Source organism: Ailuropoda melanoleuca, chromosome 10 (genome assembly GCF_002007445.2).
Source record: "Ailuropoda melanoleuca isolate Jingjing chromosome 10, ASM200744v2, whole genome shotgun sequence".
Classification (NCBI taxonomy): domain Eukaryota; kingdom Metazoa; phylum Chordata; class Mammalia; order Carnivora; family Ursidae; genus Ailuropoda; species Ailuropoda melanoleuca.
The window spans coordinates 88,564,804-88,589,487 of NC_048227.1; the positions used below are offsets into that span (position 1 = coordinate 88,564,804).

At 38.4% G+C, this 24,684-nt stretch overlaps 1 protein-coding gene and 1 pseudogene across 6 annotated transcripts in view; one reads left to right on the forward strand and one right to left on the reverse strand.

Annotated features, from left to right (window-relative positions):
* Nucleotides 1-24,684, forward strand: part of PHACTR2 (phosphatase and actin regulator 2) — a 252,458-nt gene that overhangs the window by 109,550 nt on the left and 118,224 nt on the right. Inside the window, exon 1 of one of the 6 annotated variants that reach the window (XM_034669223.1) lies at nucleotides 18,726-18,975. The exons of the other annotated variants lie outside the window; for them this stretch is intronic. Within the exon in view, the coding sequence (XP_034525114.1) occupies nucleotides 18,930-18,975 (46 nt within the window). The 5' untranslated portion in view covers nucleotides 18,726-18,929. Of the gene's footprint in view, nucleotides 1-18,725; nucleotides 18,976-24,684 lie in introns of those variants that run through there. 6 annotated transcript variants of the gene reach the window in all.
* On the reverse strand, nucleotides 23,205-23,555 carry LOC100470739 (annotated as a pseudogene).

Consider the following 24,684-nt stretch of genomic DNA (forward strand, 5'->3'; position numbering starts at 1 on the left):
GTGATCCCGGCGTTATGGGATCGAGCCCCACGTCAGGCTCCTCAGCTATGAGCCTGCTTCTTCCTCTCCCACTCCCCCTGCTTGTGTTCCCTCTCTTGCTGGCTGTCTCTATCTCTGTCTAATAAATAAATAAAATCTTTAAAAAAAAAACCACAATAAGATAGCATGTGTGGAATGGGTATAACCAAAGACACAGATAATGGCATTGGCAAGACTGTAGAGAAATGAGAACCTCATACACTGTTGGTGGGAAGATAAAATGGTATGGGCACTTTGGAAGACAGTCTGGCAGTTCCTCAAACAATTAATCATAGAATTATGATATGACTAGCAATTCCACTCCTAGGTTTATACACAAGAGAAATAAAAACATATGTTCACCAAAACCTTGTCCATGAATTTCTTAGCAGCATTATTCATAATAGCTCCAAAGTGCAAACAACTCCAGTGTCCATCAAACTGATGAATGGATTGATAAAATGTAGTGTATATATTTGGCAATAAAAATATAAAAAGCACTGATATATGCTGAAACATGGGTGGCCCTTGAAAACATTATACTTAGTGAAAGAAGGCCACATATTGTATGATTCCATTTCCATGAAGTGTCCAGAATAGACAAATTCTTAGAGCCAGAAAGTACAGTAGTGGTTGCCTAGGGCGGGGGGATTGTGGGGACATGGGGAAGGATGCTAATGGGTACAGAGTTTCTTGTTGATGAAAACATTCTGATTGTAGTGATGGTCACACAACTCTATGAATATACTAAAAAACATTTAATTGTACACTTCAAATAGGTCAATTATATACTGTGGGAATTAGATCTCAATTAACGTGTTATAATAAAACCATAAAAAATAGGTGGGTAGAGAGAATGGAATATGTCATTAATTGTAGGCTTTCTCTGTATTTTTCATTCTCTTCCCTTGGCCTTTATCTGCTTTCCTCCGCGTTTCTTTGAAAACATCTGAAGCGAAGCAAAGATTTACAACTCATTGTTTGGAAGCCATCAAATTTGTGAGAAAAAGCTAGAGAGAAAGAGATGATTGCAGTACGGTGTTTACATTCCTGATTTACCTGTTGTTCATGTTTCAGACTTTGTCCTTAACTGCTCACCTGTTACCTTGTACTAGCTATCATCTCGATCCTTAGAGATGGAAGGTCTTTGGAATTTTTAATAAAATGTCCTCAGTTTCATGGTCTTACTTATCTACTGAGAATCAAATGTAGTTTACTTTTCCCCAAGCTTGCTTCCAGTAAGTTGCCATATAAGAGGTAGAAGAAAGCAGGGGGGCAGCAGATATGCTGTTTTCCCCTACTTTCTGGCAAAAATTGGGTCTCTGGCAAGATCAAAGAGTCCTTTTTCCATCAACTGCACTTGTTATCCTAAGCTGATTACAGGGGCAACTGTTTTAAAGCAAGAAACATCAGTGGAGGAAAGAGGAAATCACCGGATAAAATCCATTCTTTGTTTTCCTTTTCAACTGAACTGTGAGCTGTGAGCTGTGAGCTGCCTGGGGGGATTTGCTGTAGGATGTCAGACTCCTCCCAGCTAGACCAGGGCAACTGACCTTGGCAACTCGGTTATCTCCCCTGAGCCTATCTCCTGTGAGCCAGAGCTTCCTTGTCTGCAAACTGAGGGATCTGAAGTTCTTCCCAGACCAAAAGGTCTTTGATTTTATGATTACATAAACTGATCTGGAATTCTTTGTGAGATCAATGCTAAGTGAACATTCAGGTAGATGAATCTGTAGTTGAATGAATATTATATCCAATGTTTTGATTCGTGAATAAGTGTCATCATGGGAGAAGCAATTTCATGGCTTTCAACAGGCCACTGTAGCTACAGCTGATTACTGCAGCATTTTTAAATTAATGGTTCAAACAGAAAGATCGTATCTGTTAATTTTGCAATCCACAAAAAGACGAACACAACACACATGCTAATTCCCAACTTTGGTTCAAAAAATTAACTGCCAGACTCCAAATGAACAGAGGCTTGATTGACCATAGTGAACCTTTGAATATTTTGTATGTTGGATGACCATAGTGAAACTTGAACCAAATTTGATGTGGTTACTTTTCTTTTTACATTTTTTTTTTTTTGGATTGGGATATAATTTACATACAGTGAGTTACGCAGATTATAAGAGACTAATTCAACGAGTTTTGACAGATGCATACATCCATGCAACCCAGACCCCTATCAAGATATAGATTATTTCCATCTGCACAATAGGATGCTTCGTGCCTACTTCCTTTCAGTCCCCTGTCAGAAGCAAACAGGGTTCTGATTTCTTTCACTATCCATTAGTTTTTTCAGTCTTCGAACTCTATCAGTGCAATCATACAATATATACTCCCTTGTGTCTGGTTTCTTTCACTTAGTAAAATGATTTTGAGGGTCACCCATTTTGTTGGGTTTATCAGTAGTTTCTCATAGGTTGGGTTCCCCAGAAAGACAAAGATTAGCATACAGGGCATTGATTAAGGAGGCCTCTTGGGATCTACAGCTTTGGAAAGGAGGTGAAAGAAGCAGAATTGAGCAAAGGGAGAAGTGAAGCTGTGAAGCAGTCCCTACACCAGCATTGGCTGCCATGGGTGCATGGGTGGTTCCTGCCTGCCAAGGGGAGCTCTGGAGCTAGATGGCCTGTCAGAGTGATCTCAAGTGATCTCAAGCACATTCTGCCCAACCCTGTGTTCATCAGGCATTGAATGGAGACTGCCTCTCAAGGAAGATGGTGGTGCTTTGGGCAAGGCTGTGTGTTTCAGCCAAGAAAATTCGCTTCCCCCCCCCCAAAAAAAAGGGCTGACTGCTGAAGGCTATCTTCCAGCAGTGCTCCCAGCAGATAGGGAAATAGGTCCTTTATTCCTGAGGGTGCTTCTGGGCAGCACATCAAAATGTTTTCTTGCTGGGTAGTATTCCACTGATGGATATACCAAATATATTTCTCCCCTCTCCTGTTGATGAACATTTGATCCAGTTTTTGGCTATTATGAATAACACTTCTGTGAACATTCTTGAACAGTTCTTTTAATGGAAATGTGTTTTCACTTCTCCTGGATAAATGCCTGCAAGGAGAATTTCTGAGTCATGGAATAGGTGTATGTTTAACTTTGTAGAAACTGCCAGACCAAATTTCCAAATTCCAAATTATCATTTTATACTCTTGCCAACAATGTATGAAAGTCTAGTTGCTATATATTCTCCCCAACTGGTATGGCCAGTCTTTGTAATTTTAGGAAAGACTTGAAAAGTTTCCTCACCACTTCGATGGGAATGTCAGAAGGGACTTCTGCTTGGGTTAGAGTTTGGACTAGAGACATTCTGAATTTATGATATACAAAAAGCACAAGTTCATATACACTTCCATAGCAAAAATCACATTTAAGCTGTTGACTTCGAGTCCTGTGTTATTTTGGAAGTGTACTTCTGTATCCAAATTTATTTCAAAATTACTTTAAATTCTTGGTGTTCAAGTTGAACTTAAAACCTAACATGAAGTTGAACCTCCTTAATGGTGAGGTTCTCCTGTATTTGAAAATAAATTACGGTGCTCGGGTTCTTTTTCCTAACAGATTCCTTCAATAAGTATATTTAGATAATATGCTTTAATAGTAGCTAATTTTTACAGTTCAGTTACTATATGCAAGGCTATGTTCTAATCAGTTCAATTGTATTACATCAGTTAGTCCTTACAGTTGATTCAGGTAGCTACTATTATTATCACCGCCATTTACAAATAAGGAAATGATAGGGAAATATGGAGCTGCTTCATTCATCCAACAAATATTTATTGACTGTCACCAATATGCAAGGGGAGAAAACTAAACAAAAAAAAATCTTTTTCTTCATGGAGCTTATATTCTAATAGTAGGAGAGATAGATAGATAGATAGATAGATAGATAGATAGATAGATAACTAACGTGAGCAATTTCAGTCTTGTGTTTTCAGTGTATATATCTTACTTGGGATAGTAACTAGAAAGATAGAATGATATAAGGTATACAACCTACATTATTCTATATTATTATACTACTCTATATTATACAACTCAACAGGCGCCCACAGCTGGATGTCTAAGAGTTGCAGATAATGGGTCGAGATACTTCTTTGAGGATCAAGAATGGATCACAAGTCCCAGTCTTTAGGGGTTAGACTCACACTTTGGGCTGTCACTGATTTAAGTGACTTCCTGAGAATTGCTTCTACAGTTCAGGTATGCTAGGTGGAAGTGGACAATTCAGATTTGCTAGCATAATTTTTTTTTAAAGTAATCTCTATGTCCAACATGGGGCTTGAACTCACAACCCCAAGATCAAGAGTTGCATGCTCCACTGACTGAGCCAGCCAGGTGCCCGTCCACTATAATATTTTTGAATGAAATATAATACAGGTTTATAAGAGCCAATATTTTGATATAGAAACTACATTTGTCCTCAATTATTATCTGTAGTGTATTTTTCTGGCTCTGGCCTGAACTCATCAAAGGGGGAAAGTGTTAGTTAGCTTAACCATCTGGTTTCCTTCCTCAGCTGCTAAGGTCTCTTCCTGTTCCCTGCTACACTTCTCCTTCAATTCAAAGTAAACTTCACATATATTCCACTCCCTCTAGTTCATTTTTACTGAATAGATCTTCCTTTCACGTAATCTGTATTCCCACTTGTGTTAGTTATCTGTTGCGGCATAACAATATTACCACAAATTTAGCAACTTGAAACAATACATATTATCTCAGTTTTTCTGTGTCACGAGTTAGGGCACAACTCAACGAGGTCCTCTGCTTAGAGTCTCAGGACCTCACAAACTGCAGTCAAGGTGTCAGCCAAGGCTGTGGTCTCATCTGAGGCTTCACTGGGGAAGGCTCTGCTTCCAAGACTAGTGAGGCTGCTGGCAACATTCCATTCCTTGCAGAATGCCAGACTGTGGGCCTCAGTTTGTTGCTGGCCTTGGGCTAGAGGTTGCCTTCTGGTTCTTGCATCTCGGCCCTCTCTACATGTCAGCAGACAACATAACGTTTGCTTCTTCAGAGCCAGGAATAGAGTGTCTCCTAACAAGGCAGACATTATAATCTTACATAACACAATCACGCACACATAATCCCATACGTCCTTGCAATAGTATTTATTAGAAACAAGTCACAGATCCCATTCATTCTCAAGGAAAGGGGCTTACACAATGGTGTGAATAGCAAGGGGCTACCTTAGCATCTCTCCACCATACCTTCGGTGTTAATAAACTTCTTTTTTTTCTTTTTTTTAAGATTTACTTATTTGAGAGAGAGAATGTGTGCACAAGTCGGGGAGGGGCAGGAGGGAGGGAGAGGGAGAAGCAGATTCCATGCTGAGCACAGAGCTCCATGCAGGGCTCAATCTTACAACCCTGAGATCATGACCTAAGCTGAAACCAAGAGTCAGACGCTCAACCAACTGAGCCACCCAGGAGCCCCATTAAGAAATATTTCTTGTGGGTCACCTGGGTGACTCAGTCCATTAAGCATCTGCGTTTCACTCAAGGGTCCTGGGATCAATCCCTGGCATCAGGTGGGATCCCTGCTCAGTGGCGAGCCTGCTTCTCCCTCTCCCACTCCCCCTGCTGTGTTCCCTCTCTCACTGGCTGTCTCTCTCTCAAATAAATAAATAAAACCTTTAAAAAAAAAAAAAAAGAAGAAGAATCCTCCAGTTTGTTAACCTGTGTGCAGTGATTTGTGAGTTAATGGGCATTTCTATTTAGCTTTAGCACTGCTTCTCTTCAACCAAATCAATTTTTAACAAATAGATATAGGCCAGTAATCTCAAAGGAGAAATTGAACAGTTTTAACTGGAGACATTGAAAATGTGAATGTGTGTATTTAGCTGATGCATATCAATGTGATTATGAAAATATTCAGATTCTATGTTTTCTCAATCACTGAATCAAAAAACATAAGGACTTATCTGTAAATGGTATTGTATTGACACTATTGCTTACCATTAGGCCTGATAGTAAAGCCCACACTACTTTTACTGCATCCTCAATTTCCTTTTCCTATTTCCCTGGGTACCCACAGGACTAAATGATTCATTGGTACAAATCTTCCTTCCTTCCTTCCTTCCTTCCTTCCTTCCTTCCTTCCTTCCTATATAAAATACATAGTTCCTGAGACTTACCCATATGCTGACTCTTCGCTGGTGTTACAATGGTAAATAAGACATGGCCTCCAAATGACATTCAGTTCCATGCAGGAGACAGAGGAGAGAGCCTTGAGGCAAATGCCATGAGGGAAGTTGCTATAGAAATATATAGATTAAGTTCCCAGAGGATTTAACATCTAAGCCAACATACCTCTTAGAATATAAAATACAGGCGAACTAGAGGCCAGGTGTTTTTTTTTTTTAAGATTTTATTTATTTGGCAGAGAGAGAGAGAGCACAAGCAGGGGAGAGAGAGAGGAAGAAGCAGACTCCCTGCTGAGCAGGGAACCCGATGTGGGAACTGACCCCAGGACCCTGGGATCATGACCTGAGTGAAAGGCAGATGCTTAACCAACCGTGCCACCCAGGCGCCCCTGGAGGCCAGATTTCAAGAATCAATCAATCCATGGGAGGGTGAGTCCTCTAGATAGTAATAAAAGAGGGAGACACACAGAGATTTGAGAATCAAGGCTTTTGGTAAACCTAGATAGACTATGGGATGAAAATAAGCTATGAATTTTTAGTAACTGCAGTGTTGTCAGGCTATGAAAGAAAAGTCTCATTCTGGAGATGGTATTATCAGTTTTCAAAGTATGGTACCAGATATTTCTATATTGCCATAAATAATGGACACAACTCAATATTTATGGTACTTTTGCATAAAAATGAAAAAGTGTAGATGAAATAGGGTAATATTTAACTTGGAAACAAAGCAAGAATTATTACCCTAAAGTCACAGATGAAAATGGGAAATATATAGTAACATTGACTGTTTTATTAATAAATGTAGCTGTATATTGTGTTCAGCATTGGTTCAAAGAAATGTATCACCATATGTCTCATCGGTTCACAGAATAATACTGAATATACACACCTATGAAGAAGAAATCAAATAATCCAAAGAAATAGTGAAATCTTGGGGGCTTCATGTAGGTTTTGGAATACTTTACAACAGAGCAAAAATCACAGCATTTTCTCCTGCTACATATTTGTCTTTTAAAGTATAACAATAAAACTTTTAGGTAAAATTTGTTTCTATCTTGTATATTGCAATCTCCTCTCCCTTGTAGAAATTTCCCTTGTGCATTCTCATAAGAAGTTGGGGAATGAGGGGCGCCTGGGTGGCACAGCGGTTAAGCGTCTGCCTTCGGCTCAGGGCGTGATCCCGGCGTTCTGGGATCAAGCCCCACATCAGGCTCCTCCGCTGGGAGCCTGCTTCTTCCTCTCTCACTCCCCCTGCTTGTGTTCCCTCTCTCGCTGGCTGTCTCTATCTCTGTCGAATAAATAAAAAATGAAATCTTTAAAAAAAAAAAAAGTTGGGGAATGAAAATGCTTCAATGAAAATGCTTCAATGAAAAAGCCACATTGCTTGGGAGAGGAGTGTGTAGGTTTAAAATGGCAATATTCCAAGCCCATTTTGTAGGTCTACTTATTAATTGTGTGATTATATGATTTCTCCCCGAATAAATCTTGTTTTGATGAAAGATTAAGTCTGAACACCTGCAAGGTGCCTCGCTCACCCCCCACCCACTTCTCAGCTTCCACCTTCATCACCTGTTTGGAGAATGTGTCAACTTTCCTTAATTGAGAAGTAATTTGCAGTTACTGAAATCCATTTTATATTATAAAGCCTCTTCAATGTGTACAGCTTTTCCCTAGAGAGTTGCATTATCTGGAGGCATTTCTTAGACTTAGATTTAAGTTCTAATAAAATTAAATAGGTTTTTAGGAACCAACCTTGTAGGGGTTTTTTGTTTTTGGTTTTTTTTTTCTGTTTAAAATACCAGAAGTGGGGCACCTGCATGGCTCAGTTGGTGAAGCGTCTGGCTCTTGGTTTCAGGTCAGGTCTTGATCTCAGTGTCCTGGGATCTAGCTTGCATGGGGCTCCCTGCTCAGTGGGGAGTCTGCTTCCCCTTTCCCTCTGTTTCTGGCCTTCCCCCTGCTCATGCACTGTCTCTTAAATAAATAAATAAATCTTTATAAAAAATAAAATAATAGGGGCGCCTGGGTGGCACAGCGGTTAAGCATCTGCCTTCGGCTCCGGGCGTGATCCCGGCGTTATGGGATCGAGCCCCGCGTCAGGCTCCTCCTCTATGAGCCTGCTTCCTTCTTCTCCCACTCCCCCTGCTTGTGTTCCATCTCTCGCTGGCTGTCTCTATCTCTGTCGAATAAATAAATAAAATGTTTAAAAAAAATAAAATAAAATAATAAAATTAAATACCAGAAGCATAAAAGTAAAGAACAGCTGAAGTTAAGCCTGTTAAATATGAGAAACTATTTATTTTGTTTGTGATTCCCTTAAGATGCTATTTGGAGTTTTAAAGATACCATTGTACTACAAGTAAAAAAAAGAGATATTTATTCTAAAGGAAACAAAAATAAGCAGTAGATAGGAGTTCTTCATCTGTTTTTAGTTCTAGGATGCTCAGCTATGGAAGTGGTTTAAATAACACTAAAAATGAATCTGTATTTTTCTCCCTGAATGCAAAACAGTAAGTTTTAAATTCGCTTCCCTGTGGGGTACCTTGGTGGCTCAGTTGGTTAAGCATCTGACTCTTGATTTCTGCTAGGTCATGATCTCAGGGTCCTGGGGTGGAGCACGTCCTCCATCCCCTCCTCCCCTTCCTCCTCCTTCTCCCCCTCCTCCTCCTTCCTTCCTCCTCCTTCAACTCCCCCTCCTCCTCCCTCCAGTCCTTTTGGGATTCTCTCTCTCCCTCTCTCTTTGCCCCTCCCCCTGCTGACATGTGAACGTGCTCACTCTCTCAAAAAAAAGTGAATTCACCTTTCTACTAGTGATGTTTCAGCTCTTCTAACTTCCAGGTAGTTCTGTTTTTCATCTTGAATTGTCTTCGCCTACATTCCAATTACTTTTTCCATTCAAAAGTGTAGAGCATTCTCTCATTGATTGAGCCTCCGCTTTTCACATGGATGAATGAAGGTACTGAATATATCAAAGCAATGAATCACCTCTCTTGATTTTTAGTTCTTTCTTTTATGCCCCCCTTTTATTCCCCTTCTTCTCTGTTCTTTCCTTCTTTTTTATTTTCTTTTTCACCCTCATCAGTTTAATACCTACCTAATTTAATGTGTGAGTTTATTCCTAAAGCAACCTTCCTGCCTCCATTCCTCCCTCCCTTCCTTCCTTTCTTCCTTTTAAATAAATGCAGTTAGGGTTTTAAATATACCTCTAATTACCACATTAACATCATCCCACATGTTCTGCGATACTTTCATTATTGTTTAGTTCTAAACATTTTATGTTACAATTTGATTTCCTGGTGTTTCTTAGGAGTACATTTTTTTTTTTAACTTCCAGAAATACATGGGAGACATTTTTATTTCTGTTTTTAACTATTTTTCTTATTGATTTCTAAGAAATCAATACATCTAATTATAGTCAGAGGTTGTGGGTTAATATGAAGTCTTTAAAATTTATTGGGATTTTGTGTATGATCCAGAATTAACTCAGTGTAGAGTTGCCATTCTTGACTACAGGTCTCCACAGACATCAACAGTCAAGCTTGCTAATTGGATTGTTCAAATCCATAACCTTTAAAGTATTTTGCCTACTTTATCTTACTACTTTTCGATGATATGTTAAAATCTCTCCATATTATTGTGGGCTTGTCAGTTTATCCTTGCAGTTCTGTTAGTTTTTGCTTTTCATATTTCAAGGTTCTGATGGTAGGGGTATATATCCCTTAATAATTTGTATGTGTATCTTCTTGTTACTCTTTTTATCCTTTATAATACATCCCTCTATGCTATTTATTATTTTGACTTCAATTTTAATTCATCTATGGTTTTTTTAAAGATTTATTTATTTCAGAGAGAGACAGAGCGAGCATGAGGGGAGGGGCACAGGGAGAGGGAGAGAGAGAATCCTCAAGCAGATGCCCTGCTGAGTGCAGAGCCCAACACCAGGCTCAATCCCAGGACCCTGAGATCATGATCGGAGCTGAAATCAAGAGTCGGACGCTGAACTGACTGAGCCACCCAGGTGCCCCAATTATTAATATCGATATACCAATTTTCCTTTGGTAAGCATTTGATTGGTATATATTTTTCATGCTCTTATTTTCAGCTTTTGCCATTTTGGGTGTATATCCTAAAGTTGGCAGAGAGAAAAAGATATATAATATTTCTGCCTCCTCCAATTTTTTAATGTCTGTCATTAGATAAGAATATTCCTTTCACATTTATTGCAATTACTGATTTGGACTTGCCTTGACCATCTTAATTTGTATCATCTTTTTTAGCATGCTCTTTTTCAATTTTTTTTCTTTCATTTTACCATCTCATTTGGAGAAGTGTAACTTCTATTTTCTCTTTCTTTTATTTACTGACATGGAAGCTTATTATTGTATTTTTCTTATTACTTGAAACAATAAATTTTTCTAACAAAATCAAAAGCTATTCAATATTTCTGTCCTCTTTCTGGTCAAAATCAGGACCCTAACATATATTAAAAATTTACTGACTACGTTTCCTTTTTGCTTACCCAATATTTTATTAAGTCCACCATAATTTTATCAATTTCTGTTCCCACCATTGTCTTTTGCATCTTACCCTTAATCTGGGCTCACTTTCTTTCTTGTTAAGGAATATTCTGTAGAAGTACCTTTAGTGATTAATCACTTTTAGTGAGTGATTATTTGACTTAGTAAATGTTAATTTATCTTGATATGGAATTCTAAGTTGACAGTTATTTCTCTATAACATCAAGAAAATATAACTCTGTTGTCTTCTTAGATTTATTGGGATTCCTTAATGTGGCATCTGTCTTGTCTACTTATTTTCTCTGTATTCTTAATACTCAGTTTTACTAGGATGTGTCTAGATTTTTTTTCCTTGGTAACACCTAGGATTGTTTTCATTCTCCTCTTGGATGTCTAGTGAACATCTCAAAATTGGGTCTATAATTTTCCACTCTAAACCCACTCTACTCACTTTTGTCCCATTTGGATTCATGAAAATTTGGTCCTTCTAGTTGTTCATACAAAATTTTGAAGTCATCCTTGCTTCATCTCTTTTCTCTCGTGCCCCACATTCAACCCATGAAGAAATTTGGCCCTACCTTAAAATGGATCCAGAATCCAGGTACATTTCAGCATTCCCACTGCTGCCAAACTGGTCTAAGTCGCTATCATTTCCTGCCTGGATTATTCCTGTAGTGTCTCTCCTGTTCTCTCTGCTTCCAACCTTGTCTCCCCTGTCCTCTACTGAGAAGCCATAGTGATCATAGAATATATCAAATCGTGTCTTTTTTTGTTTGTTTTTGGTCAAAACTGTCACTGTTTCCCCATCTCATTTGTAGTAAAAGCCAAAGTCCATGGTCAACTACAAGGTCTTACAAGGTTTATAATCTCTTTCTCATCCGCCTTTCCTTTAGTACTCCAACCTCACTGCTTGAACATGCAGCATTACTCTTATCTTTGTATTAACTGGCCTTTCTGCTTGGAATGCTTTTCCTTCAGATGGCCACATGGCTAGCTCCATCACCTCCTTTGGGTCTGTGCTCAAATAGCATGAGAACTACCAGGACTATCCCATGCTAATCCAGTCTCCTACTCTTCCCTATTTCATAGCACTTTTCATCTTCTAAATTGTTATAAAATTTACTGACTTATTGTATTCATTGCTTCTTTTCTGTCCTTTCCCTAAAATATAAGTTCTATGAGTGCAGGTATTTTTACTTTGTGTTTAATTCTGTATACCAAATACTTAGAACAGGGCCTGATACAAAGGAAAAGCATAATAAATATTTGCTGGGTGAATGATAAACAAATAAGTAATTCTTATTTATACAGAACTACCATATATAATATAACATAACATATGACATAACATAACATAACAATGTAGTATCTTATGTATTTTCACAGCATAGGAATACAATGAGATAAAGTTACAACCCAAAGTTCAAGTGATTAGTAAATGGTTAAACAAACTTTGCTACAGCCATACAATGGAACACTACTCAACAAAAAGGAGCAAAATATTGATACATACAACATGGATGAATATCAAAAACATTAAGTGAAAGAAGCCAGATATAAAAAAAAACTGCATATGGTGTTATCCCATTTATATGAAGTTTTAGAAAAGTCAAAACATTAGGGATAGAAAGCAATCAGTAGTTGCCATTTCCAGGGGGTGGGACGGGGATTAACTGCAGGACTTGAAAGGACTTTTGAGGGCTCTCAGCACTTTCTTAAAACTTTATTGTGGTGGTGGTGGTTACACTATTTTTTACCAAAACTCATTGAATTGTTTACATAAAATGAATAGATTTTAGGGTTTGTAAATCATTCCTCAAATAGCTGTAAGCAATAAATAAACAAACAAATGCAGTTTAGACGATCCACATATTATCAAAATTGAATCTTTCTTTGATTTAGAAAGCCTGTCACAATCTGGAGGCATCTTCAGGATGAATTGCTGCCTCTCTGTTGGAAAGATGCAAATTTGGCAATTGATAAAGTTCAGAGCCGTCTCTGTAGCAGCCCGTTGTTCATCCTTAACTCTTGGTGGAACAAATCTCTATCATGGTATTCACCGTTATACTCATTTACGTGGAAGCCACAATACCCACCCTTCTCCATATATATATAGATTATATATCTCCTCACTATGAACTCCCGCCAGGATAGGGTCTGTACCTCACTTACGTCCCATGCACTATAGGTACTGGGCTTATGGGAGGTGCTTAGTCAATGTAATTGAACGACTAGACGATTATTCATATAAAGCATATAAAAGCAAATTTACAGTCATTGACAGACTTGATATTATTTTGCTATGGAGTCTACATACTATAATCAAAATCATACATATAGTTCTAGATGATTTTTTTATCCATACTTTAAGTTGTTGTAATTATGGAGGTAATGTAAATGCTTATTCTTTTATTCATCGCATATGTATTAAGTTCCCTCCAAGGTGCCAGACATTTTGGTAGGTCCTAGGGATGGATGTGATGGTTAATAAAACAATGATTTGGGGGCACTTGGGTGGCTTAGTTGGTTAAGTGTCTGCCTTTGGCTCAGGTCATGATCTCAGGGTCTTGGGATGGAGCCCCACATCAGGCTCCCTGCTTAGTGGGGAGTCTACTTCTCCCTCTCCCTCTGCCCCTCCCCACTGCTTGTGCTTGCACCTGCTCTCTCTCTCTCTCTCTCCTTCTCTCTTTCAGATAAATAAATAAAATCTTAAAAAAAGAAACCAAAAACAATGATTTGGACCTTACTTTTAACAATTATTTTCTGTAAATTGGGCAGTAATTATTAAAGATGTCTTTAAGGATTGGTCTCTATAGATTTTGATCAGTAATTAAAGATTATTAATTTTGCAGCGGTTGTCAGAGTCTTTGACACTGTGGATGAATAATTTGTCTTTCCTGCGGAATGAAGTGCAAAAGATTACACACTATTTCTCCTGGGGTGTAGAAAATTTGGGGGAAAGGAAATGGCAGCACCACCCATAAGGTCTTTGTTTTCCAGAATAAATCTTCCAACTGTCCAACTCAGTCACTAAGTAAGCACACGTGAGTTACACCACGCCCTCTGTAGAGACTCACTCAGGGCAAGGCAGGGGCAAGGTATTTTGATAATCCTAGCTCGAGCAAGCAGTAGAAGGAAAACTCAGGAAATAAATCATATAAAAATATGAGAACAATTGGAAAGAAAAGCCTGTTTTACAGTTTTGTTTCCTGTTCTAATACTTGTGGAATGTGTTTTTCACTCCTATTGATGCTTAATATGACTAGAATGCCCAAAGTTGTAATTCTTTTCTTAACCAAAATTCTCCTTTGTCTGTTTACATTATCATGTTAAAACTAAAATCTCTCAGAATTGTCCAAATAAAAGGCACAGGAAACATTTGGTAGCAATGCTACAGAATAACATTTTAAAAAGTAAACGCTAGTTACATATGCAGAATTTCAACTGAAATTATAAGATCCAGTAAAATTGTAATTCGCATTAGTAATTATATTTTCCAAGTAAGCTTCCTTTTACAAAATGTAGCCAAGTTTTGGAGTAATACAAAGTTTTAAAAACCCCGCAGACATTCCACTAAAAAAAGTACCTTAATACTTAAAAATGTTTGCATGTTAGTTTTTAGTTTCTGAGTTATGTATCCTTTTCCCTGGTTATTAGAACCCCCTTGTGTTAAAATAGCCTTCTAACTTTAAAAATTGCTCTCTAGCCTGCTCACTTCAGCAACACATATACTAAAAAAATAAAAACTGCCCTCTAGCACCTCCATCAGCGGGAGGAAGAAAAGACAGTTTTCTGCTTTTTAATCAATCTGACAATGGTAAATAGAAAATAATTGGCTAGGGGCGCCTGGGTGGCACAGTGGTTAAGCGTCTGCCTTCGGCTCAGGGCGTGATCCTGGCATTATGGGATCGAGCCCCACATCAGGCTCTTCCTCTATGAGCCTGCTTCTTCCTCTCCCACTCCCCCTGCTTGTGTTCCCTCTCTCGCTGGCTGTCTCTATCTCTGTCGAATAAAGAAATTAAAAAATCTTAAAAAAAAAAAAAAAGAAAATAATTGGCTAACGTAGTGGTCTTAGATGACCTGTGAATTTCTGTTGTTTCTTCTGACCGTTGTATCTAGAAAACAACCTAATACATTGGGGGAAATAAAATCCTATTTGGGAAATTACTCAGTTTTAATCACTAAGTTTCATTTCCTTCCGAGTAGGAAAGGGTTTTTCTTTGACTGTAATTCCCCTGACTCAGGGAAATGTCTGTAATTCACCAAATTTTCATGGCCAAGTCCAGGAATAAGAGCGCCAGTTGTGAGAATCTTCATCTCCTTGTACACGGCCACCACCAGCCGCTTTGCTTCCTGGACCACCACTGTTCTGACCAACCATCTCATCTGCTGGGAAGTCTGCCTAACCCTTCTCTCCCACCCAACTGCTGGTGTCTCAAAATTGGTTTTGCAGCATCCGGGCAAAGCAGACCCCATGATGTGTATTCATGGCATTTGCGCTCTGAGGGAGAAAGATCTCACTCTTTCTCCCACTCCAAGCTTAGATGGGGTTAGAAAAGACTGGCAGTCACCTAAAGGATAGGATTTGGTAGTCATGACTGTTCTAATTATACAGCATCTTCTGTAGCCACCAAATTATGTGTCTACAGTTTGGACTTGAACCTAGTAGGTACGGACTTTTCCACAAATAGATGGCTAAAGTTTATTTATGCTTTTCACTTTTATCTAGTAGATCTAGTGATTTCCATCCATCAGGGGTGCAAGGGTAACTTTGGGTACCCCAGGTAGGAGAGCTTCATAACTCCAAGTCAGACAGACCAGTGAAATCTATGTGATAAGATAAAATGCTTGAAAACCCCAATGTGTGCGTACAACCTTTTTGTCAAAAGGCAAACCAGATTCAGGAAGGGGAAATTCTATCTTACTAATCCACTCACTTTAACTTCTTTCTGGAAGTAAGTGAATAAGTCTTTCAGGGATTGAAAGATATTTAGACTGTCGAGTGGAAAAATCAGTAGATGCCATCATTCTATATTTTTAGGAGAGCTTAACATAGACTATTCCTCAATTTCAGTCATGGTATGACCTGATGACAGCACGTTATAAAGGATGAAAGTAGTGGTATGCTGAAGGCAGCTCACATAAGCCAGTTGTTAAATTTCCAGGAATTTTGCAAACCAATTGACATAAATTTTGCAAGCCAGTCGACTGTTTGTTGAATTGGCCATTGTAGGAGTATTTACATTAAGGAAATTGGCAAGTACTACACACAAGTCACAAATCAATCTTGTCCCCCACCCCCAGACAAACCCGAGTATTGAGTATTTATCAGGATATCGCTGGATAAGAGTTTGGTTTAGGAATACAGACCAAAGAGCAGGACCAACGGATAAATGCTGAAGAATTATAAATAGATGGCTTCCTCAGAGTTAGATGTTGGCACTAATCTTATTTAGCATTTTTATAAACTCCGTGGAAAGAGGTAATACACAGAGAAATGTCCATATTTTTCCGATGGCATTAAATGTTCCCATAGTTACACTATAATATGTAGGATTAATACCCAGAGCTCTTAGTAAGACTGTAATTTGGCTGAATAATTGATTATCTCTACTAAGGCAAGAAAAAGGCAATTTTGGAAATTATCTTAAAATACTCTTGTTAGATGATAAATTCTAACGTGATGACCTATAACTGGAATTTAGGGATTTCTGTAGCCTTTTTCTATGTTCATTAGTATAATTTGTTAGCCTTGATAAAAAGACAGCAAAATAGAATAACTGTCTCACCCTTGTAAGGAAACCTTGATGCACACTTACTGTAGTTTTGGTTGACATGTTTCAAGGATAATGTAATGGAACTGGAAAAGTTTCAGAGAAAAGTGTGTAACCTGATCGGAGGATTATAGGAATCTCAGATGAGGCTAAGATTATATTAACTAGCAAATCCTGAAAGGTTTTGAATAAGATAAATATAGATGGATTTAGCAAATCCTGAAAGAAGAGAACTACAGAGTACCCCTTTGATGTTTGAAATAAGAATTTGCAGAAGAAATAAAAAAGAAACACATTATTGTTTCTCAAGGAAAAGAAGATTAATGATAGCAAAAATAGCCTCAAAGTTAGCCTTTGTCAATTTAAAAAAATCATAACATTTACATAATTTTTAAAGATTTATTTATTTGAGAAAGAGAGAGAGAGCATGAGCAGGTGGGGCAGAGGGAGAGGGAGAGAGAATCTGAAGCAGACTCCTGCCTGCCTGAGTGAGGAGCCCAGGAGGGCTCAATCTCACTACCCTGAGATCATGACCTGAGCTAAAACCAAGAGGTGGGTGCTTAAAGGACTGAGCCACCCTGGTGCCCCTCCATTTACATATTTTTAATGTGCAAAATTTACAGTGTATTTCTTATGATCAGTGACCTCCCTTATTAATTAGGCTCAATCAATGGAAGGAAGAATGTGAAGTTCCCTCCTCTCAATTTAGGTTGAGAAACACTTAACTTGAATTTTTTTTGTTACTGTTTTAAGGCAAACTTACTAAAGTAAAGAAATGGAAGAGCCATTATAATTGTTTACTCTCACTGATGAGTCCCGCAGGTGGGATGTGTTCCCAAAATACAACAGTTTTGCACTTTATAAAGAAATTTAGTTGATTGATTTCATTGCCCTAATTAGAACTCACATCTTGGTTAATCCTCAATTTCATTTTAAAAAAATCAAGTGTCTTAAGAACGAATTAGGCAAAGGGAAGTAGATAATTGATCACACTATTTTAGGGGAAAAAATTCTCCACAATAGAGGGACCCAAATAGTCCTATTTGGTGTGAACAAAATAGGGCAAGTTACATAATTATGATGAAACAGACAAGTAAATGTCTTTCAAAAGATAAAGCAAGGCTGTGTGTGATCTTAATAATACAAACTTCAGAAAAAAAGATTTTCATGCTTAAGGTTTTAAATAACTTAGATTACTATTTTATAATATATATATATTACATAGCTTTTTAATAGTTTAGAGTGGAATGTCTAGGATAATCTAAAAAGTGAAAGCTGTGGCAAATGAACTAAATATATTGCAGTTAATTTTTTACTTTTTAATGAAATATATACATTCAGAAAAATGCACGAATCATAGTATACAGTGAAATTTCATCAAGTGAACACATTTATGTGACCACTACCCAGTTTAATGCACTACCTATTGATGTATATATACATATATATACGTACACACACAGATATACATATATGCAGTTGATGAGTGATCTTTAGAGTCTGTATATAATGCACTATATAGAATCTTTAGGTTACTAATCAGTTGTATATACCAAGAGTATCTGTATTCGTATTTTTAAGAAGTTTGGGGTTGAGATTTACTTACGGCAGGATTTAATTCAATTTTTAGGGAATGTTAGCTTCTACAACAAATTACCATTCGTTTTTGTTGTTTTCACCTTTTTGTATATTTAAACTCCTAACCACAAGGCTTCAGAGATACCACAGTGATTCTTTTTGAATATAGGAGAGGTCAGCTTCCTGGAGTTGAGGTGGGAGACAGCAAAATTTGTCCTTTGCTAATCTTACACATAGCTCCATCTTCCAGATTTATTGTTCAACGTAACTGAGGCCACTAATTTTTTTGTTTGTTCGTTTAAAGGAAGCTAATTTTTAAAACGAGGAAAGCCCCACACAGAGGACACATCTAACAGTCCTGCAATACTGCCAACAGAATGTGAGGAAGAAACCAACTTTAAAGAACAAATTTTGTTAAATTAAGTACCGTGACTAAGTACTTTAATTCCTTTTCTTACAGCCCTAAAGGATCATTTGACATTGAACCTTTTAAGTTAAGCGGGAGTCGCCTGAACTCTCTACTACCCTGGGGGGGTGCCGGTCTCACAGCCCCCGCGGGCGCCGCTGGACCCGCCGGGCCTCTCCCCTCCCCACCACTTAGTCCCCCTGCACCCATTCCTCTCCTCCCCTCCCCCTCGCCCTCTCCCCTCCCTCCTCCCCCGTGACCCCTGACCCCAGCTAATCTGCATAGAGGAATGACAGGCATCCGCTGGGCAGGATCCGCCTCGCCGGCTGTGGCCGGCCGGGCTGGGAGACCCGCGCCGAGGAGAAGGTGAGGGAATCCGGCGGGCAGCTCCGCACAGCCCGGGAAATGGGCGTTTGGAAACCTGCCTGCGAGCGGACCCATGATCGAAGGACCAAAGGAGCCGCGTGATCGCCAGACCTGGCCCCGCGACCCCAGACATGGGCCAGACCTCGGTCTCCACGCTGTCCCCGCAGCCCAGCAGCGGTGAGTCCGGGGCGCACGGGGTGTCCCCGCCGCGCCGGGCGCTGGGCTTGCTCCGGGCAGCTGGGACGGCCGAGGGCTCCGCGGCAGGTCGGGCTTTGCCCGAACCCGCCAAGTCCCTCGGAGAAACCCGAGAGGTAGCGCTCCCCCAAACTCTTTGTCGTGGAGAAGTGGAATGCGTTTTGGGATCCAGCCGATTTTACCTTAAAGGCACAGGCTCCATTTTCCGTACGAGATGCCTCGCCTGGGTGTTTATCTGAATTTCTTCCGAGCCTGAAAGTTACGAGAAACGCCACTTGCGTATTGCGGTGTTTTTAAAACGCGAAACTTAGAGAGCAAGGTAGACGTGCCAACAGGTTTTTCTGTATTTACGCTTGGCTTCCGAACAAACTAGAACTGAATTCTTTCAAGCTTGTCAACTGATTTATGGTTTGTTTTCGGAGTAGAAGTGCCCGTTGCTTTCTCTTACCCTGGCAGAATTCTGAATACTAACTTTTAAAAAGCTTAATCTTTTCAAAAGATCATTTGTTTTATGTTAGACACATAAGCTATGAAACTGGGGGACATATACCTCACAAACTCAGTTATCGAAGGCTAAAGTTCGTTTTATGGAATCGTGTGTAACATTTCTAAGTTGCAATGATCTGTCTAAAAAGTTTGTTTTTTCCATTTTCTTTAAAAAGGGGAAGGAAGGTACGCCTGGCGTTTCTCCAGCAGGGTAGGGATAAACAGCTTTTTGGTGGCATTACTTGTGATTGGATAATGAAATAAATTTAAAAGGTCCTATTTTGATATTTTTCCATCAACATGAAAAAATAAAAAACCTCAAAGGGGCCATTTACGTTATTCCTTGAGATATCCGATACACTTTTAAAATTGTGTAAACATTAACAGGATCTTGCTGAAAGGAAGTGACAGGGCACAGATGAAGGTTTTTTTAAATCAGCTCCAGGATATCTCCCAACTAGATAGCGTTCTACCATTCCAACTTCCCCCCACATGGGTTTGTTTATACTGCGAGCTTCACACCCTGAAAAATCATAAGCTTTGCTGGGGCTGATGTTAATGTCCACAAAGGAGGAACCTTCTCCAAAGGAGAGAAATCAAAATCCAAAAAAAGATCACACCTTTCCTTCCTGTTAAGGACAAGGCTGTACAAAGCACCAGAACCTCAGAGACTTCATAGTGCTGGCTTTTGGGGATGGGAAAGGGGGGGTGTTGATTAGGATCTTAACTGTAGTAAACTATCTTGTGCAAATGAGGCTCCTTTCCTTTGTCTTACTTTAAAACAGGGTGACTTCTTTCATTTTAAGGAGGAGTTAATATTTTAAATTTACAGAATTAAATCAGCACTCGAATACAACAGGTATAAGGTATCGCCCCGAATTTAATTCTTTTGCTGCAAAATATTGTCAGGGCTAGTATTAGAAAAGTGAATTTTGCCTTTACAAAAAGCAAAGAATATGGGGCCCCTGGGTGGCACAGCGGTTAAGCGTCTGCCTTCGGCTCAGGGCATGATCCTGGAGTTATGGTATTGAGCCCCACATCAGGCTCCTCCGCTATGAGCCTGCTTCTTCCTCTCCCACTCCCCCTGCTTGTGTTCCCTCTCTCGCTGGCTGTCTCTATCTCTGTCGAATAAATAAATAAAATCTTTAAAAAAAAAAAAAAGCAAAGAATATTACATAACTGATCACTAAGAAGCAGAGTAGAATCTTAAAATATGACTGTCCTAGCTCTTTCCCAGTACAGCAAAAAATACCCAGATTGCTATAATTCCCAATAAAGTGACTAATCATGTCGAGAAATTGTGCAGCTGATTTATACAAAAAGTAATGTAAGCAAAAAGTTATGCTTGACTATGAAAGATATTTGATTTGGGCTTTTGTAAAATAATCATCTTAGGCCACGGGTCAGCTTGCTTTTCACTTTCTTGATTTTAGTCTCTTGAACTTTCAGCTTAGGGCTGCATCTATTTCTCTAGGTTTTAGGAAGACCATTAATCATTTTTTCTGAAAACATGCAGTTAGAGCCATTATTTCTGTTTTTTAAAAACAACTTTATTGACATATAATTAGCATGCCATGAAATTCACCTGCCGAAAATGTACAATTTGTTATTTGTTAGTGTATTCAGTGTTGTGCAACCATTAATCTCTTTTCCCAGCCTACTTAACCCCCAGCCCCAGTCCTAATGAACCACTAATCTATTTGCTATTTCTGAACATTTTGTGTGAATGGAAACATACATCACATGCCCTTTTGTGATTGACTTCTTTCACATAGCATTATGTTATCAAGGGTCATCCATGTTGTAACATGTATCACTGCTTCATTTCTTTTCATTGCCAAATAACGTTCCACTGTATGGACATACCACATTTTATCTATCCTTCCATCAGTTGGTAGACATTTGTGTTCTATGACTGGTGCTGCTGTGAACTTCATGTGCAAGTTATTGGTGAACATATGTTTTCATTTCTCTTTGGTATATTTCTAGGAGTGGAATTGCTGGGTCACATGGTAATTCTGTGTTTATGTTAAGTTTTAAGGAACTGCCAAGCAGTTTTCCAAAGCAGCTGTACCATTTCATATTCCCCCCAGCAGTGTACGAGGATTTCAGTTTCTCCACATCCTTGCCAATACTCATTATTTATCTTTTTGATTGTAGCCATCCTAGTAAATGTGCAGTTGTATCTCATTGTGCTTTGATGTGCATTTTCCTAATTACTAATGACATCGATCAACTTTTCATGTACGTGTTGGCCATCTGTATGTCTTCTTTGGAAAATCTTTTCGGGTCATTTGGCCAATTTTAATTGGGTAATTTGACATTCTGTTATTGAGATAAAATAATTCTCTATGTACTGGAGATAAGTCATTACCAGATACGTGATTTACAAATACTTTCTCCCATTCTCTGGTTGTCTTTTCACTTTCTTGATATGGTTTGCAATTCAGAATTTTGAAATTTTGATTATTTTGTGTTTATCTTTTTTTTTTCTTTGTATTTTTGGAGTTATATCTAAGAAACCATTGCATAACCAATGTCAAGAAGATTTACACCTGAGTTTTCTTCTAAGAGTTTTATAATTTTAGCTCTTACATTTAGGTCTGTGATACACTTTAAGTTAATTTTTGTGTGTGGTGTGTTGTAGGGCTCCAATTTCATTCTTTTCCATGTGGATATCTAGTTGTCCAGCACCATATATTGAAAAGATGATTCTTTCCCTTTTGAATTGTCTTGGCACCTTCTCAAAAATCAATTGACAGTATATGTAAGGGTTTATTTCTGAACACTTCACTTCTGTCCCATTAGTCTGTATGTCTATTAATATACCACACTGTGTAGATTGCTATAGCTTTGTAGTAAGTTTTAAAACATAAGAGTGTGTCATCTAACTTTGTTCTTTTTTTTTTTAATTTTTGTTTTTTAAAGATTTTATTTTTAAAAAATCTCTACACCCAATGTGGGTCTCGAACTCACAACCCTGAGATCAAGTGTTGTGTGCTCTACCAACTGAGCCAGGCAGAGCCCTAACTTTCTGCTTCTTTTGCAAGATTCTTTTTGCTGTTCTAGCCCCCTTGCATTTTTGTATTAATCAGTCGGCTTGTCAATTTCTGCAAAAAAGCCAGCTGGGACTTTGATAGGGATTGTGTTGAATAACACTGTTCTCTTAACAATATGAAGTCTTAAAAACAAAAACAATATGAAGCCTTTCAATCTGGGAGCACAAATGTCTCCATTTATTTAGATCTTCTTTGATTTCTTTCCACAGTGTTTTATAGTTTTCAATGTATAAGTATTGCTCTTTGTTAAATTTATCCCTATGTATTTTATTATTTTTGATACTATTATAAATGAAATTATATTATTATTTCATTTTCAGAATGTTGCTACCTAGTGTATAGATATACAAAAATAAATTTTTATATATTAATCTTATACCCTGCAGACTTGTTCAACTCATTTTTTAGTCCCAGTGGTTTTTCAGTGCACTCCTTAGGATTTCTATATACAAGATCTATATACAAAGTCAGGTGCAAATAGAGATAATTTTACTTCTTGTTTTCCAATCTGAATGTCTTTTATCTCTTTTCCTTGTATGATTGCCCTCACTTATTATACACTATGATGTTGAATAGCAGTGGAAAGAGTAGACTTTTTTTTTTTAAATGCAACAGAACATTTAATTATATCAGCTTCCCATCAACACACTAATCATTTAATCATGATTATATTGGTCATTTCCATTGGTTAGCAGGAGGCTCTTCCGCTAAAGGCTCCCATGATTTCTACTGTATCATTTTTCTTGCCAGACTTAGTTCATTTTCAGCCTGAAGAATCACCTTTTCTAGTTGGCCACCCTGAAGTTGGTCTTCTAATTTCTTAACATCTGGTTCTGCTTTAACCATACTCAGAGTAGCTTCTCATTTGTAATCTGTTCTGTATACTTTCTATAGGCTGCATTTTTAGGAATTTGTTCAAGAACGTCAAGAATCTGTGTACAATATTCTTAGCCTCTTGTATGACTCACATACAGCCAGTCCCACAAGGCTGGTGGTCTCCTTTAGTAAAGCCATCATGACAGAGCCCAAGAGTGAAAGTTCTTGTCTTCTTCCTGATCTAAGGGGGAAAACAACCAGTTTTTACCATTTAGTGTCATGTTAGCTGTGGGTTTTTCATAGATGCCCTTTTATCAGAAAGTTCCGTTCTGTTCCTAGTTTGTGAGCATCTTTGTCATACAGGAGTCAAAGGCTTTTTTTCCCTCTGTTATAGTCCTATAGTTTTTTGTCCTTCATTCTATTAATATGGTAAAATACATTAATTGATTTTCAGATGTTTAACCAAGTTTGCATTCCTGGAATAAAGCTTACGTGGGTATGGTGTATAATCCTTTTTAAGTATTGCTGGATTTGGTTTGCTAGTATTTTATTGAGGATTACATCCATTATTTCTAAGCACAGGCCAAACAGATATGTCTCCAAGGAGGGTGTTTTCAGTACCCTCTGGCCTCATGTCCTAGAAGCATTGAGACTTCAGTATTCCCCTGACCAAGTACAAGGCATGGTGGATTGGACACAATAAATGTGTGTTGAATATATGAATGAATCAACAAATACTCTCAATGAACAGCCTGATCACTTTAAGCCAATGATCTTATGAATGAGGGTTATGTTTGTTTGTTTTTTACTTCAAGAATTATGTGTTACTCTGGCTCTTTTATCTGAAGGGTGGTATTTAAATCTAGTAACCATTTCTTCTGTCTTGTTCAGCACCACACCACCCCGACTGTGCCACACAGACCAGCTCTTGGCTATTTGACCTCAGCCCTTGAGTTAAAAGAGCAGAGGAAGCCACTCTTTGATTTTTAGGAGACAAGGGAACAAGTGAATGAAGTATTCAGCGTCACACCTAGGCCATGATAGAACCTCTGTCTATCTGGGTTTTTGGGTTTTATATCTTGGTCAGGGCCCAGAACACTTACCCATTTCTTTCTTTCTTTTCTTTTCTTTCTTTCTTTTTCTTTCTTTCTTTCTTTCTTTCTTTCTTTCTTTCTTTCTTTCTTTCTTTCTTTCTCTCTTTCTCTCTCTCTCTCTCTTTCTCTCTCTTTTTCTTTCTTTCTTTAAGATTTTATTTATTTGAGAAAGAGAGAGAGAGAGAGCACAGAGGGAAAGTGTGAGGGAGAAGCAGACTCCCTGCTGAACAGAGAAC